The sequence below is a fragment of the Panicum virgatum genome, chromosome 5N, assembly GCF_016808335.1.
Source record: "Panicum virgatum strain AP13 chromosome 5N, P.virgatum_v5, whole genome shotgun sequence".
Classification (NCBI taxonomy): Eukaryota; Viridiplantae; Streptophyta; class Magnoliopsida; order Poales; family Poaceae; genus Panicum; species Panicum virgatum.
Genome location: NC_053149.1, coordinates 69,835,144 through 69,852,395, shown reverse-complemented (window position 1 = coordinate 69,852,395; position 17,252 = coordinate 69,835,144). Strand labels below are relative to the sequence as shown.

General features: G+C 53.9%; 1 protein-coding gene and 2 pseudogenes across 1 annotated transcript; all 3 read left to right on the top strand.

Annotated features, from left to right (window-relative positions):
- The first annotated feature begins 10,360 nt into the window (after positions 1–10,360).
- On the top strand, positions 10,361–11,767 carry LOC120672239 (annotated as a pseudogene).
- A 394-nt stretch (positions 11,768–12,161) lies between these two features.
- LOC120672238 lies at positions 12,162–13,342 on the top strand (annotated as a pseudogene).
- A 1,695-nt stretch (positions 13,343–15,037) lies between these two features.
- LOC120676928 (probable esterase PIR7A) lies at positions 15,038–16,270 on the top strand. Its single transcript, XM_039958274.1, has 3 exons — positions 15,038–15,502; positions 15,601–15,738; positions 15,841–16,270. The coding sequence occupies exons 1-3, from the start codon at positions 15,122–15,124 to the stop codon at positions 16,144–16,146; spliced, it is 825 nt and encodes a 274-aa protein (XP_039814208.1). The 5' UTR covers positions 15,038–15,121; the 3' UTR covers positions 16,147–16,270.
- Positions 16,271–17,252: the final 982 nt, after the last annotated feature.

Sequence of the window (17,252 nt, the reverse complement as noted above, 5' to 3'; positions counted from 1 at the left end):
CGCTGCGGCCAAGAGGGGCACCTGCCCCTGTTTATGGTGAGTTTGATCGGTTCTTTTTCTTCTCGATTCATCAGATTTGGTAGTGGTAGACTGGTAGGTAGGAAGAGGAAGGCTGCAGGAACAAGCTCCAAGGATGGAAATGAAGCACCTGCAAAGAACTCGAAGCCAAGAAAGGGAGCAGCAGCTAAGAAATCTTGAATGCAAGGGAGCAGCTAACATTAGAGTGGATCAGCTTGTTTAGAAAGATTGGGAGTAGTGCCTAAGAAGTCTGTACAAAATTTAGCAAAAGTTATCTTTTGAATATGATAAACCGTTAGTCAGTTTAGACCTTTTCCTTTGTTGGATGCAGCAGCATCTCTTTCAGTCAAAACAATTGATAGATTGTGCACTATTTTTTTTTGCACAGGCAAATGGCAATCAGATTTCGAATCTTGTGATTTTCTTACATAGGCAATTAGCACTCACATTTCAACCAAATTTTATTCATCAGCCTGTACATGTACCATTCTTACATCCAACTAAAAGAAAAAAACATCCGAAAGCAATTCTGAACAAAACACAGCAGGCCCCTAGCGTGCATCTGCTCCAGCGGCAGCACCTTCACCAGCTGCGGCACACCTCAACCTTGCAGCCCTCCTTGAGCGGCAGCGCCTTTGTTAGATAAGCCTGTTGCCGGATCTTGTACATAGTTAGTACTCCTAACTTTTAGCTTCTGTTAGTTGTAGCTAGCGCGCATGCAGCGGCTCACCGTGGTCACCATGCGCTCGTTGCGCGCCACGTCCCAGTGGTGTGGGATGGCACATCGTGTGCACGAACGTGCCGCGGTTAGTTCTGTAACTAGGCTTTAAATTCAGCAATGAACAACTGAAAACGCTGCCGCTTGGCAGCACCAAAACTCGTGTCTTCCACCGTGATCGCGTGCGTCCACCCTCCCGCTCTTGCCGGCGTGATTCTGTCAGCCTTCACCATCACGTACAGGAAGGGATCGCACAAGGAAGTTGATCTCGGTTTGAGCCCCATGAGCGAGCCCCCACTGGGCGATGCCCCCCCAGCCGGGAACCCCCCGCCGGCGGGCCTCGTTCGCCGGTGGCCACCCACCCATGAGTGACTCGTCGACCCTCCACCACCGACCCCACACCCCCAACCCCCCAAAACCCCACTCCTCCTCCGCCGCCGCAGCTTCGCCGCGGGCTGCCGGGGAGATGTCTCGCCATCGTCCGTTGCCCTGCGCTCCGACCAGGTATCGCTTTCCAAGACCTCCTCCTCCGCGAGTTCTTCTGCACCGCTGCCCCTCCCTCCACTGCTGCCTCCCTCTCCACCGCGGGTTCTCTCTGGCTAACTCCATTGCCGGCCTCCCCTTCTCTGTCCTCGGTTCAAGTTACCAATATTGTCAACTTCAATCTCACTGCCCCCTTGTTTTCCTGCGTGCTGTCTCGTCTCATGCTAGGGTTTTCCACGTTCGGGTCGCCAGTGCCAATGTCGCGACGTTCGACTCCCTCCACGGGTCTCTGACCATGGCCTCGTCCTCCATCCGCGTCCACTCCTCCCTTGCTGCAGCCTCCACTGCCGCTGCTGAGCTCGCCAAGGTTGAAGAAGCTGCCTTAACTGCTCCCAACCAACCGCCCGTGTCCTGCACTTCACCTGCCTTAACTCGTCTGCCCCATAACAGTTCCCCAATCCATGCCTCTGCCCTCCCTTTGCCTGCTGCCTCCCTGCAGCCGACTGCCCCCCACCCCCTGCCTGCCTGCGGCATGCGCAAAAGATCTGCGTATCTACTGGTCTTGAATGGTCCTGACTCCTCCAGCCTGCCCCCTCTTCTCCCTCTTCCTCTCTCGACGTGCGCCTCCCCGCTTGGCTCCAGTTCACGCGACATGACCGCCATCGCCGTCCTCGAGCCCAATGCCGTCCTCCCCCTGTCTCCCCTTTAACGCCGGCCTTCAATTCCTACCTACAAGCAGCCTCCTCTCCTCCGGCGCCTCCAAAACCTACTCCACCCCCAGCACCTTTCTCCCGCCCACCCAACGCCTGCTGGTGCTGTTTTGCCTCTGACCACCACATCCGCGCCTGCCGCGACCCCATCCGCTGCCATCGCTGTGGTGCCTCCGGCCACATGGAGCACCGCTGCCGTGCCTCTCAATGGCCACCCCGCCGCGCCAACCCCTGGCCCTGCCGGCCGACGGTCCCCATCCCTGCCGGCCGCTCTCCGATCACCGTGGTCCCTTTCTCCCCGTCGGACAGTGACCGTCTCACCTCCGTCACCCCCACCCCACCACCTCCCACCTCCATCCCTCCACCAAGCCCCCTAGTCTCCCCTGCCCCGTTCCCCTCTGCTTTCAACCCCCTGCATCTCATCGCCTCCTCAAGCCATTCCCCTCCCGATTTCCAGCATGCTCCACCGCATTCTCTCCTCCCCCGACCCTCCCACCACCGTCCTCCCCACCCCACCTCCCTTCCCCTCCGGCCCTCACACTAGATATCCATGTCACCTCCTCTCACACGCGCCCACACTCCGCCCCGCCTCTGCTGCCGTTTCGCGCAGCAGCCGCTCTCCGCCCCATTCTGCCTCTCCTGTCCGCCCGGCCGCTCCACCCCCACCTGCTGCTCCTGGCGCAGTCCCTGGTGCTGACTCCGATCCGGAGGACCTCGGCGACGACGACCTCATCAACTCCTTCGGCTCCCCCGAACGCCCCCATCCATTGCTGCCTCGGAGGCCAACACTGACGATGTGTTGTGGATGCCACCGAGCGACCTCGACAAGGCTCACCGCACCGCCTACGCCTTCGTCAACTCCGAGGCCCCCACCGTCAACCCCGCTCCCTTCATTCGCGCTGCAATCTACACCGTCGCCAACAGTGTCCACTTCAAGCTGTTCCCCTCCTCCCGCGGTACAATGGGCCTTCGCTTTCGCTCCAGGGCGGAACGCGACGTGGTCATCGACGTGGCCCCCATCATCCACGACGGTGGCCGTCTCGACCTGGAGCGCTTGGAGGAGGGCGGAAACCGCTTCACCATCCACCCCCCCTGGCTCGTCGCTGTCGCGGCGACCGAGTTCCCGAACGAACACTGGACCCCCCTTGGGATTCGTGCTGCCTTCCACAAGCTCGGCAACATCATCGAGATCGATCCGGACTGCCTCGCCAATGACCCCAACGACCCGGACTGTGAGCCGGCCGACTGCTCATCTGTGCGCGTCATCCTCGAGCGTCATCGTCCTGGGAACCTGCCGGATGACATCTTCATCGGCAACCCTGACCGCATCGGCACCAGCTTCCAGGTCCAAACCCTTAGGGTTTGGCCCCGGGCTGAGCAGGTTGACGACACGGGGAACCTGCGCCCCTTCTTCCGCCGTCCGCCGCCCAATGGTGGAAATGGGCTGCGCGGCCCGCCCGGACCGTTCTTTCCTGCTCCGCTTCGTGGGCCGCGGCACGCTGGCGGGCCTCCCAGGCCCGGTGGCTTCTGGGCTGGGCTCGGACGCCGCCACGACCTCGACGAGGTTGCCGAGCTCTTTCGCACCGCACTGCACCTCCTTGCCTTCCCGCCCATTCTCCCCTCCGTCCCCCACCGCGGCTCCCCCCCAGCCCCGCTGCCGTCCGTCCCCCTCCTCATGCTGCCATGGCACTCCTCGCTAGACAACACTCCCCCACCGCCGCCACCTTCCCCTGCCTCCTCACCTGCCTCTTCCCATGCGTCGCTGTCTGACCACGACCTTGACCCACCGCCGCCGCCACCCCCAACTCCCCTTCCCTCACCCACCATCCACCCAGCCAACACCGGTCGCGGTCGCCGCCCTCGTTCCTCAGCCGCCGCAGCGTCACGCAACAGCTCTCCCATCGCTAGCCAGACCTCCGGCATGTTCGTCGATGTCGCGAGCAAAGCCATGCAGTGCAAGGCCCTCCGCGAGAGCCTTGCTCCTTGTTTCGCCGCCCTAAAGAAGCATGTCGCCGAGCGCAAGATCCTCAAGCGCAAACACCTGCTCGGCGCTCTCGACCTCCGCCGCCTAGCCAAGGCCGCCGGACTCAGCTGCTCCGACCAGAACGCCGTGGCTGTGGTCACCGTTGGTGGTAGCCCGTCTGGCCCATGACTCCTTCGATCCGAGTCACTCCGGCGCATCATCCGGCTATGGCGCAAGTTACCCGTCGTCGCTCCCCTAGCATAAGGCGTCCCTCTAGTGTCATTTTCGTTATGCTTTTGTTTTCTCCTTCAAGTTGTAACCCCCCCGTCTCCCTCTCTTTGTCATGTTGTTCACCTGGTTTACATGAATTCCAAACGCCTCAATTACCTTTTATTTTGCTGGAACGTCCGCGGTTTGGGCTCCTCCGTCAAGTGCGATGACATCCGTGATGCCATCTCCTTCTCCTCCCCCCAAATCGCCTGCCTGCAGGAGACCAAGCTCCACGACATCGCACCCTCGCAACACCCTCCCTTCCTCCCCCCTCCCTCAACTCTCACCTGTGCGTCCCCGCCATTGGCACTCGTGGTGGCATCCTCACAGCTTGGAACTCCAACTCCTTCTCACAGCAAAACTTCATATCCCGCCGCTACTCCCTCTCTGTCACCCTCTCCTCAACCTCCTCAAACAAAACTTTCACCCTCACCAACATCTACGCCCCTGCCGACCACTCTTTCACCGACGCGTTCCTACACGAAATGCGTGATCTCGCCACCAACATCCATGGCGCCTGGCTCCTGGTTGGTGACTTCAATCTCCTGCGCTGCGCCTCAGATAAGAACAACCACCACTTCAACTCCTCTCTAGCCGACTCATTCAACACCTGCATCAACTCCCTCGCCCTACTCGAGCTTCCCCTCCTTGACCGGCTCTACACTTGGAGCAACAAGAGGAGTTCTCCAACTCTCGCCCGCCTAGATCGCGCTTTCCTGAACACAGACTTGAGCTGCCTGTTCCCTGACTGCACTCTCACTTCCCGTATTTTCTCTACTTCCGACCATGTCCCTCTCCTTCTCACCCTCTACACTGATATCCCGCGTTCCACCATTTTTCGTTTCGAAAATGCCTGGCTCAAACACCCCCCTGTTCCTCGATTCCACTCTGCCTGCCTGGTCGGCTGCTCAACATCACGACGATGCTGCTCGTACCCTGGTTGCCCGTGTCAAAGCCTACCGGCAGGAAGCGAAGGTTTGGAAGAAAAAACACAAAACCCCTCCCTCCATTTACTATAACTGCCGTTTCTTGATCCTGCTACTTGATCTATTGGAAGAGGCTCATTCCTTGTGTGCAGGAGAGCGCCTTCTGCGCACACTTTGCCAGGACCGATTGGTTCTTTTCGTGCAACAGCGCGCTGCTTACTGGAAACAATGGGGGAAGTTCAGAATGATTCGGGAAGGCGATGCAAACATGAAGTTCTTCCATGTTCGTGCTTCCCAGCGCCTACGACGGAACAAGATCCAGACAATTGTGGACGCGGCCGGGCAATGCCATGTCTCTCATGCTGCAAAGTCGGCTGCCCTCACCGCCCACTTCTCCAGTTTGTTTGGGGAGGCCGACTCTGTCACTTGGGACTTCGATGTGGCAAGCCTCTAATCTCAGTGACAGTAAGTTTAGGCTGCTCCTCTGGTTGCCCCCTTCACCGACGATGAAGCTCTAAATGTTGTGTCCTCCATGAATGCCAACAACACCCCGGGCCTGGATGGCATTGGTCCTGGTTTCTACAAGGCGGCTTGGAGAACTGTGGGTCAAGACATGATGCACTTCCTCAACACCTTCCACGCAGGCACCTCGCAGCTTGACTGCATAAATAGAGCGCACATCGTGCTTCTGCCGAAGAAAGATGCCGCGACCAGCCCCTCTGATTACCGACCGATATCCCTTCAGAACTGCCCTGTCAAAATCTTAACCAAGATCCTAACAACCCGTCTGCAAGAGCAGATTCAGTCTCTGGTTGACATTGATCAGATTGGATTCATCAGTGGCCGTTCTATCTCCGAGAACTTCGTCTACGCCACTGAGCTAGTGCAATGCTGTCACCGCCGGAAGCAGCCAACCCTGGTTCTCAAACTTGACTTTGCAAAAGCATTTGACTCTGTTAACTGGGGCAGATTACATCGGATCCTTCTCTCCAGAGGCTTCCCCCCTTGTGGCTCACTTGGATGGATCAAATACTGGAGACCTCTCGGTCGTCGGAACTCGTCAATGGCTGTCCTGGCCCCTGGATCTCCTGCAAATGCGGTCTCAGACAAGGTGATGCATTGTCCCCCTACCTCTTCATCCTAGTTGCTGATGTTCTCCAATGCTTAATCAAGGACAGCTCGGCTGCTCGCCACCCGCTGATAGAAGCGCCGTGCCCTGTGCTTCAGTACGCCGACGACACACTCATATTGATCCGACCTACAACTGAAGATGTCATCAATCTCAAATCCACTCTGGACTCATTCTCTGCCGCCACCGAGCTAAAAATCAATTACCACAAGAGCACCGTCGTCCCCATGCAAGTTCCAGAGTCACAGCTGCGTCGTCTACTCAAGGTTCTCCACTGTCAATGTGCTGATTTCCCTCAGGTATACCTGGGCCTGCCACTCTCCAATGTCAAGTTCAACCTGGCTGCTTTTGCCCCACTCATTGCCAAGGTGGATAAGAAGCTTGCTGGCTGGAAAACTACCCTGCTCAACCATGCCGGTCGACTTGTCCTGCTCAACGCCATGCTCGATGGCATGCCAACACACCTTATGTCTGCTCTTCTTCTTCCTGCCGGGACCGTGGACGCTCTGGATAAACATCGCAGTGCTTTCCTCTGGTCTGGCCAAGACAAGGTTCATGGTTCACAGTGCCTGATCGCCTGGGACAAGGTCTGCATCTCCAAGCAAGACGGCGGGCTCGGAGTCAAACAGATCAGAGTTCAGAACGCGTGTCTGATGCTCAAATTACTTCACCGGCTACACCATCCTGCTGGCTCATCTTGGGCCACTTGGGTACGCCGACATGTTGATGTTCACACACTGGAAGGCGATGTCCAAGGCGCACACTGGGATGCCATCCGTTCTCTGTTGCCTGCTTACCGCCAGATCACCCGCATCGCCGTTCACGACGGAGTCGCCACAGTGTTCTGGGAGGACTGCTGGTCCGGCGACGCCCCCCTATGCTCCTCCTTTCCAGTGCTGTACAGTCACGTCCTCAACCATGGGGCCACACTCCACGATGTCACTTCTGCCGGCCTGGAGTGCTTCCTTGCACCGCGGCTCAGCAGCCAGGCACGCTCCGAACTGGCGTCGATTCAGCTCATCCTGGATGCCTGGACACCGACGGTCGGCATCGACAAGCGCTGTAGCCCACTGGAGTTTACTGACCACCGCCTGATCTCGGGTAAAATATACAAGCTGGCGACTTCTCTGGATGGCACCTGCGCCTTCTACAAGTTTGTGTGGCAGAACCATGCTCCTCCTAAAGTGAAGTTCTTCGCCTGGCTTCTTCTCCAAGGGCGCATCCAATGCAAAAGCAACCTGAAGATGAAGAACATTGTGGACTCCGATGTCTGTGAGCTGTGCAATCGTTCCCCGGAGACAGCGGATCAGCTGGTCTCTGGCTGCCCCTTTGCACAGCGCTTCTGGCGGCACATCGGCTGGGAACCGTCCCTCATCCCCCCTGTTGCCGACCTCTGGATGGTGCAGGCTCAAGCTGGCGGTCCCTCAAGAACCCTTCACACAATGACCCTCCTATGCTGCTGGATAACTCTGGCTGCACTGTCACGAGGTGGTCTTCCGACATCGCGCTCCAAACCTCCGCCGCCTGCTTACCTCTTGCCACGACACCGCTGAGCTTTGGAGCTGCCGACTGCCCGCTTCGCAACGTAGTGACATTAAACACTGGAGAAATCTCTTTGTCATGTAACGCCCCTCGCCGCTTCATTCCTGCTCAATTTTCACGGCACTGTTGCCGTATGTAACTGAACTTTGTAACTGCGCTCCGCGCAAAACTTTCATCACCGGTCGCCCGGCATCTATGGAATATAATTATAGGTGGGGACTCATCGCCCCCCCCCCCCGTGTCTTCCTAAAAAAACATATAGGAAGCCACTCACGAACAGGTCGCCGGTCACCGCGTGACGGTGATGGACCTGGCCGCGGTGTTAGCCCAGCCGGCGCGCCTCCAAGACGCAGGCCCCGACAGTGATAGCCTGCTCCACGTCCACGCTCGCCATGGCGGTCTCAACCTCGCGGTCGCCCTCGATGGCCACAGCCTCACGCTCGGCAACCTGCGGCGGCTGTGGCCAAGATGTGGCGCCAGTGTCCAAGAACAAGAGCAAATGTGGGATATCTTTCTGTACCAAGCTGACGGGCGATCTGCAAATATAACCATAGACTAACTCTCGGTTAGCACCATTATGGACTTAAACAGCACAAAAACATAGATTAGGAACCTATTTAGTCGTTTTGAAAGTTTATGGACCGGGGTGATACACCCAGACAAGTATAAGGACCGGGTGTGCACTTTGCTCTACTCATTATATTTTGGGGGGCCCAGAAATTTGGGGCCCTGTGCGATCGCGCGGGCCTAGATACGGCCCTGGCGAGATGAATCTAATGAGTCTAACTAGACTATGAATAGATACTAAATTGCTACAGTACACATGTGTTGATGATGAATTAATTAGTTTTAATAAATTCGTCTCGTAGTTTACAGATGAATTATGTAATTAGTTTTGTGATTAATTTATGTTTAATACTTCAAATGTGCAAAGATTCTATTTCAAAAATTTTATGAACACAACTAAACAAGGCCTAAGATTTAGGGTTAATTGGATCTGTGCTATTATAACTTCGTCGTTTTTGAAGCACACCATTATTATTCAAGAAACTATGCCAATACCATTACAATTGTTCCCTACTTTGAAATACGCCATTATGGACACCGGAAGACATATTGGGCCCACTTTTAGGCATCCTAAAACTAACGTACTTTTGTATGGACACTTTTGCCCCTGCTAGTCTCCCTCTATCCCACTCTATGATGCATCAGACCCACTTGTCATCCCTCTCCATCAACTTTCTTCCTCGCTCCCGGCCGCACCTCCGCTCTGCACTGTGAGCACCATGTCCCCGCAGGCCAGCAGTCCTCCAGCCTCCACTGCTCTCTTGCCGCGGCTGAGACACTGCCGTCCCGCCAGCCATACGTGCCGCCCTGCTCAACCCCCACCTCCATCACATCCCGCTAGCAGGTCGGCGCAGCGATGCTGCGGGCATAGCGTGCCGCACCACCGGCGGCAGGCCGCCTGCCCAGGTCTAGCTGGCCAGAGTCCCGTCCCCGGCCTAGCAAGCTCGAGCCCAGCCCCCTTGGCCGGCGAGCACGCGTGTGCGGGCCGCAATGCTGCCGCCGGGGCGAGTATGCGCGTGCATGCCGCCGCGCTTCCGCCGGGCAAGCGCGTGGGTGGGCCACCACGCCGCTGCTGGTGCCGCCGGGCGAGCATGCGATGCGAGTGCGGCTTTGGCGGGCAGCAAGAAACATGCTCCACCCCAGCCACTTGTGCCCAGCCGAACAGGCTTCTTGTTATACATGGATTTATTTCGGACTGAGAATGATATAAGCAATAAGAGATATAATAAAAAAATTGAACTTATTTTGTGTTGGAAACTAATCGAAATAAAATATACTCATGATAGCTACATTAAGAGATCGAGAATCAATCCATGAGTCCCAAGGTGTGGAATTAATACCGATCTTGTTGAGTCTATTTTGTTGTAATTAGTTTCTGACCTAAAATAAACACCAATCTTTTGTTATGTTATTTATTATTTCTATCGTTTCTGATCCGTAATGAGTTCATGTATAATTGAACAAAGCTTTAACTTTTAGCCAAAATTAGGCAAAAAAAAAAGAAATCAATGGACCACATGTGGGTCAAGTGACTAGGAAAGCAGAGGGACTAAGTTGTGGGGGCAACCAAATCAACCAGGTCGAAATATTTCCATAGTTCTTGTACTTCGAAAGAAAAATCCGATGAGGCAATAATTGTCCAGTGGGCCACGTGATGCGAAAGCCCTAAAAAACTAAGGTGATTAATTTAGGTGTGGGACTCGCTGACAGCTACTCCCTCCATCCAACTATGGAAGGCTTATTTTTGTTTGGCTCAAATACTAAGAAAAGCACTCCCATCATTAGTTTTTCTTGGGGGAAAAACAACCGGTGTTTATTACGGATTTGATTACTCTCTGCATGTGTTTTCACTCCCGAGACATGCATGCGATGAATTACTGCCGCAATGATTCCGAAACGTCACTCTCGAGGAAAAACCAAAATAGACTTTGCATATATGGATTTTTCAGATTTCCTAATGGGCCTTAAATAGTTGGAGCCATTTCCTGATTGCTTATACGGCCATACAGGGCCCGTCAGGCACAAGGAAACTGCAGCAGCGCCTCCTCCTGTAGTGGCGTCACCTACCGGCTCACCGGCACAGGGCCGGGCTGAGGGCGCTGCCGTGTTGGTGTTGGCGAGGACCAGGCGGCAGTCGAGGCGTCTGCTGGAGCTCCGGCAGCGATGGAGAGCGGCCGTGACAAGCACTTCATCCTCGTGCACGGCCTGTCCCACGGCGCGTGGTGCTGGTACAAGGTGGTGGCGAGGCTGCGCGCCGCGGGGCACCGGGCGACCGCGCTCGACATGGCCGCGTCCGGGGTGCACCCCGCGCGCCTCCACGAGGTGGCCTCGTTCGAGGAGTTCTCGCGCCCGCTGCTGGACGCCGTGGCCGCGGCGCCCGACGGCGAGCGGCTCGCCTCAACGTCGCCCTCGCCATGGAGAGGTTCCCGAGCAAGGTCGCCGCCGCCGTGTTCCTGGCCGCGCCCATGCCGCGCGTCGGCAGACACATGGGCATCACCATCCAAGAGGTTAGCTAAAATCTTTCTTGGTCACTCAGTGCTATGCTAACATCACCGCTGCCATGACTCGGTTACTCGATTGGCCACGGTTTCATATGAAAAGAAGAACAGCTCCTACCATTTTTGCGAAATGCTTCACATACAACTAAATTGTACAGCAGTCATTTTCGCCGCTTTTGATTCTGCATTGTAGATTATTATGCATCACCTGTAAGTGCTAAATACCCTTTCTTTGTGCTAGTTCATGGAGACGATCGAACCAGGTTTTTTCATGGACAGCGAAACGATGCTTCTGAATACAGAGCAAGGACCTCGAGCTGCAGTTCTACTTGGCCCTAACTTATTGGCGGCCAGAGTGTATGATCAAAGCCCAACCGAGGTAACAAAACTACTTTGTCACAAATTACGGTGAACACACGTCATTATATTCTATTAATGATATATATGTTAATAAAAGAGATAACCATCAAACGAACACAATGAATAGAATATAATGACGTCCTTTCCCCTTGAAAAACAAAAGAAATTTCTGTATGTGCTGAAATGAATAGAGTTCAGAAAACTGACAGACATGCATCATCCGGTGTGCAGGATCTTGAGCTAGCGAAGCTGTTGTTAAGACCCGGCAGCCAGTTCATGGATGACCCAATGATGATGGACGAGACGCTGCTCACGCATGGCAACTACGGGTCGGTGAGCAGGGTGTTTGTGATCGCCAAAGCTGATAACAGCACCACCGAGGAGATGCAGCGCCGGATGGTGGACTTGAGCCCTGGCGCGGAAGTCGAGGAGATCGCCGGAGCCGATCATATGGCCATGATCTCCAAACCGAAGGAGCTCTGTGATGTTCTGGTCAAGATTGCCAACAAGCACGATTGAGCAGGAGATCAATGAACGTTTCAGGCAGCTATTTCTATTTGCAGCAGCAAGCACTCCATCTTGATCCATGGCATTAGGTGTCGTGAAATGGAATAAAATGCTTGCGTTTGCTTCCACCGTCCTCTGCTGACGGCTTTGTGTTTGAAAATTAAGTGGATGGATCAGCGAATCCTGATTCTTATCTTATAATTATTAAACGCGCGCATTACCCACTCAATGTAGAACTGTCCATTATTCAGTCAGCAGAAGCCAGCTGCTATGAGTTGGTTCCACAGTCCACGCTTGCTTCTTCTTCTTCTTCTTCTTGCAGCAGAAGATGAGATGATCAACTTGAAGGAGAAGAAACACAAAGAGACGATTAATCTCTTGGCCCGCACACCATCACCACCTCTATATAAACATCAAACCCTTGCAAGGCCATGAATCCAAAGCAGACAGCATCCATTGATCGCGAACCCCACACCCGCACGTAAAGAAAATCAGCAATGGAAGGCGGCGGCGGTAAGAAGAAGCATTTCGTCCTGGTGCACGGGCTCTGCCACGGCGCGTGGTGCTGGTACAAGGTGGCCACCGCGCTCCGGGCCGCGGGGCACCGCGTGACGGCGCTCGACCTCGCCGCGTCGGGCGCCCACCCGGCGCGCCTGGACGAGGTGCGCTCCTTCGATGACTACTCGCGCCCGCTGCTGGACGCCGTCGCCGCGGCGGCGCCGGGCGGCGAGCGGCTCGTCCTCGTGGGCCACAGCCACGGCGGCCTCAGCCTCGCGCTCGCCATGGAGAGGTTCCCGCGCAAGGTCGCCGCCGCCGTGTTCGTGGCCGCGGCGATGCCCTGCGTCGGCAAGCACATGGGAGTCACCACCGAGGAGGTACGAACTGACACGTCACGGAGCAGTGGCACACTCAGCTCACCGTTCCAACGGACACGTCACAGACTAGTCGTTATGGCCGCATCAAGAAACATTCAATTTACAAAGCTTTTTGTTTGGCAGTTCATGCGAAGAACTGCTTCTAAAGGCCTGCTCATGGACTGCCAAACGGTGGCCATCAACAGCAGCAACAGCAAAATGGAGTAGCAATCCTGATGGGTCCAAGATTCATGGAAGAGAAGTATTACCAGGAGAGCCCCGCAGAGGTACACGACCGACGTTCTCTTGACTGTTCATACATCCGTGCTCGGTGACATGATCAAGAGTTCAAGACTTGTGCTTTGTGCAACACAAATGCATGCTTGCAGGACCTGACCCTGGCCAAGCTGCTGGTGAGGCCTGGCAACCAGTTCCTGGAGGACCCGGTGATGAAGGACGAGGCGCTGCTCACGGCCGGCAACTACGGGTCGGTGAGGAAGGTGTACGTGGTGGCCAAGGCCGACGGCTCCAGCACCGAGGAGATGCAGCGCTGGATGGTGGCCATGAGCCCCGGCACGGAGGTGGAGGAGATCGCCGGCGCCGACCACGCCGTCATGAGCTCCAGGCCCAGGGAACTTTGCGACCTCCTGCTCAGGATAGCCAACAAATACGACTAGAACGTACGGAAACTAATCTTGTTGCTTCTACTAGTAGATTGGAGTACATGTCGTGATTCGGGAACACAAGCCAGCTTGCACGCTGAGCACTGTCGTTATGGAATAAGATGCCGGAAAATCTTGCTTGGTTTATCTCAGTTTCGTGGCTCCGCAGAAGCTGGAGGTTAATTGGGATCAGCTCCGGTGCCGACGGTTTGAAGGCGTTCGTCCTCGTCCGTGCCGAGTGGACGCGGCAGACTGCCAGAGAGCTACCTCATATTCCTTTTATGGATAGTTGATCTTCTTAATTTAATCCAAGCAATTTGCGAAAAATATTTTTAGATTAAGGAAAATTCAGCCTCGATCGATCTCTCACAGTTGACAGCCCATAGACAAAAGAATAGCAATGCACAGACTGCTTAGCACAAGCTACACCAAACGTTCGATCAAAGTTTAAAACTGAAACAGCTGACACAAAACAGCTAATAAGCCAGCTCTAGCACTAGGCCACCAGTCCCTCTACATGCCAACATTTGCTTCTCAGAAAATGCTTCTCTTCCTCTTTAGATAAATGCGACCAGAATCAAATCCAGTGCGTCACCGCGTCACGGCGCCGGTTTTGCTCCACCATAGACCAGAACGTGGCGGCTCCTCCCGCGCCACCATGGGGTAGATCCGGGTGCTGCGAGGCCGGATCCGCCGTCCGCCCCGTTGAATGGAGATTCTAGTGAGGGATCAGCTCAGCGGGAAAAGGAGGGGAAAACGAGAAGTGCGGAGGTGCGAGCGAGTGCAGACTTTGGTGCCGCCGCAGGTCGTCGCCGTCGCTCACCCTACGGCGACGGCGACGGCCAGGAGGAGGCTTCGCGTGGGGGCTTGGGTGCCGGCAGGGGTCGCCCCTCGGCCCCCTCCCGTCACCCTGCGAGACAATCTTAGTTTTAAGACTTTTGCTATTTATTTTCTGATAACATATTTTTTTGGTACAATTCTATCAAATTTCTATAAGGGTGTGTTTAGTTGGTGAAAAAAATTGGGTTTTTGGTACTGTGGCACATTTCGTTGTTATTTGACAAATAATGTTCAATTATTGACTAGTTAGACTTAAAAGATTCAGCTTGTGTTAATTAGTTAGACTGTGTAATTAATTATTTTTTCAACTGCATTTAATACTTCATGCATTTGTCCGAAGATTCGATGTGATGGATACTGCGCAAAATATTTTGGAAACTAAACAAGGCCTAAGTTTGATTATGCTTTAGGATTGTGCTGCAACTGTCCAGCATGTATAAAAAATCTGACAGATTTAACCATATAAAATGTGTTAGCAGATAACTAGGCACTCAATCAGTTTGTTGGGCTGGCTGGTTAGCCAAAACAGACCAAATCAATACAAATTACTTGTCAGCCAACAGTATTTTTCTCTCACAATAAATTAGTATTATCCACCACCAGGGGCGGATCCAACGTGGGGGCAGAGGGGGCTAGAGCTCCCACTACCCCATGGATCCAATGGAGCCCCCCAATAATTTTCAACCATGAATGAAGAGGAAGAAGAAGAAAAGGAGGAGGAGGAAGAAGAAAAAGTGAGAAGGAAAAAAAAAGGAAAAATTAGCCTCCTTAAATTGAGATTCTTGATCCGCCACTATCCACCACCCACCAGCCATCCACCAGCCCAACAGGTTGAATATAAGAGTGAGAGAGATGTTTTTTTAAAAAGGAAACTGGTTGTTCAATCATTGAAACATGATTCTACATCTACCAACTCATCACAACAGGACAAGTTTGAAAATAGATAAATAAATAAATAATATTTTTCAGTGGAAGAAAAGAAGAATTATCACCATATGTCCTCTTCTAGTCTTCTTCCTCCGATAGAAGTGTTCTTTCGAGCAAGCCGCCCTGATCCGTCTAACCGCAGAGACCATGGAGAGCGGCAAGAAGCAGCGTCAGCACCACCACTTCGTGCTGGTGCACGGGTTCGGCCACGGCGCGTGGTGCTGGTACAAGGTGGCCACCGCCCTGTCATCCGCCGGCCACCGCGTCACGGCGCTGGACATGACCGCGTGCGGCGCCAGCCCCGCGCGCGCCGAGGAGGTGGCGTCCTTCGAGGAGTACAGCCGGCCGCTGCTGGACACGGTGGCCGCGCTGCCGCCGGGGGAGCAAGCGGTCCTCGTCGGACACAGCTTCGGCGGGCTGAGCCTCGCGCTGGCCATGGAGAGGTACCCGGACAGCGTCGCCGTCGCGGTCTTCGCCTCGGCCGCCATGCCCGCCGTTGGGAAGCCCATGACCTTCGTCCTCGAAGAGGTACGCCGCTTCCCCCGAGCTCCATGGTACTGTATTTAGTATTTACGAAAAAGCTCAACATCGCCATTAATTGACAGCGATTCCTGCAAATATGCTAGTTTTCGCAAGAAACGGGGCCAGATTTCTACATGGATTGCACATTCGGCGCCAGCACCAATCCTCAGTATCCGGTGGAGACACTTCTGCTAGGGCCGGAGTACTTGGCCACGAGATTGTATCAGCTCAGCCCTCCTGAGGTAGGTGACAGTAATGGCCACTGGTTCCTGAAATGCAAATCCCTGACAAGTGGCATGGGCTCTAGTCACCTTCCGGCCGTTTCCTCTGACGGTGCGATGCAGGATCTGACCTTGGCAATGGCGATGGTGAGGCCATCGCAGCGGTTCCAAGACGATGTGGTGCTGAAGGGGAACGTCCTGACGGCGGAGGGGTACGGCGCTGTGAAGCGGGTGTGCGTCGTCGCCGAGGACGACGCGTCGTGGTCGGCTGACTTCCAGCGGCGGATGGCGTGGTGGAACCCCGGCGCGGAGATGAGGGGGTTGCAGGGAGCTGATCACATGCTGATGTTGTCAAAGCCAAGGGAGCTCTCAGAACTGCTAGTGGAGGTAGCAGACAGGTACTGCCGAGAAGCACATACTCATACCTGATCGTACACCCATCAGCAAAAATTATGGCCTTATGAGTGCTCTAGTATGAATGCTGGAATGTTCTCCAGAAAAAAATGTCAGAGAAAGTTTGCATCTATGTCATGTAATAAAATTAGATTATCAAGGCCTCTAAGGCTGCAGTGCAGGGGGGGGGGGGGGGGGGTCATATTGGCAGCCTGCAACTCTGCATAGCTTCCGGCTATCATATAATTCCTGCAGCCCCAAGGCAGTACCGCATTTATGTTAACATTTTAACACAAATACTCGCTCTATTGTAGTTGTTAGTCACTTTTGTTTCGTCTGTTTTCGAAAAAAAAACTTTTGTTTTGTCTAAAGTCAAACCTCTCTAGCACTAACTAAATTTATAGAAAATATATAAATTCCATAATATCAAAGAAATATCAATCCATAATTCCTAAGGGATTTAATGAAATTAGTCTGATGTTGTAGATTTGGTACTTTTTTCTATAAACCTAATCAAATTTAGATAAGTTTGGCTCAGAACAAGTTGCTCAAGTTTTTTACTCTACACTTTAATGGCTATGATGTTAGAATTTCAATTTTACAGTTTGTAGGTTTATGCCAAATTTGTTAGATTATTTTAGCTAAAGTAAATTCAATTTAGTTTATAATTCAAACTTATAAACTTTTCAGAACTAAATCAAATTGGAGCTCCGTGCCACAACTACCAAATTGCAAAGTGCAGCTGAAAAGCGAGTGCCTTGGCACTAGCATTCTATCTGACTCCAATAATGAGAGTCAATTTTGAGAGGCAAATTGAGGACTGCCTCGTGTGTACAGTGATGCAACAGGCATGTGTTTGGTCATGTCTCCAACAGCAATAGCATTTCTCATACGTGTCCTCGCGTGGTGCCGCCTGCTTGCCTCCGGCTCCTCTTCCAACACACGGTCCTTGTCCACTCCTCAAATGCGTTGCAAGTGAGAGGTCATGTATTTTTACTTCGTCTCTCTCTTCGAAGGCAAAGTGCCTGCTACTTTATGCCTACTCTGTTGGAGACAATTTGGTCATGCACAGTATGGATTGAAGGGGCATATCCGGTTTGCCTTTGGTGATGCCAATGTTGTTGGGGTCAGTCTAACCAGAC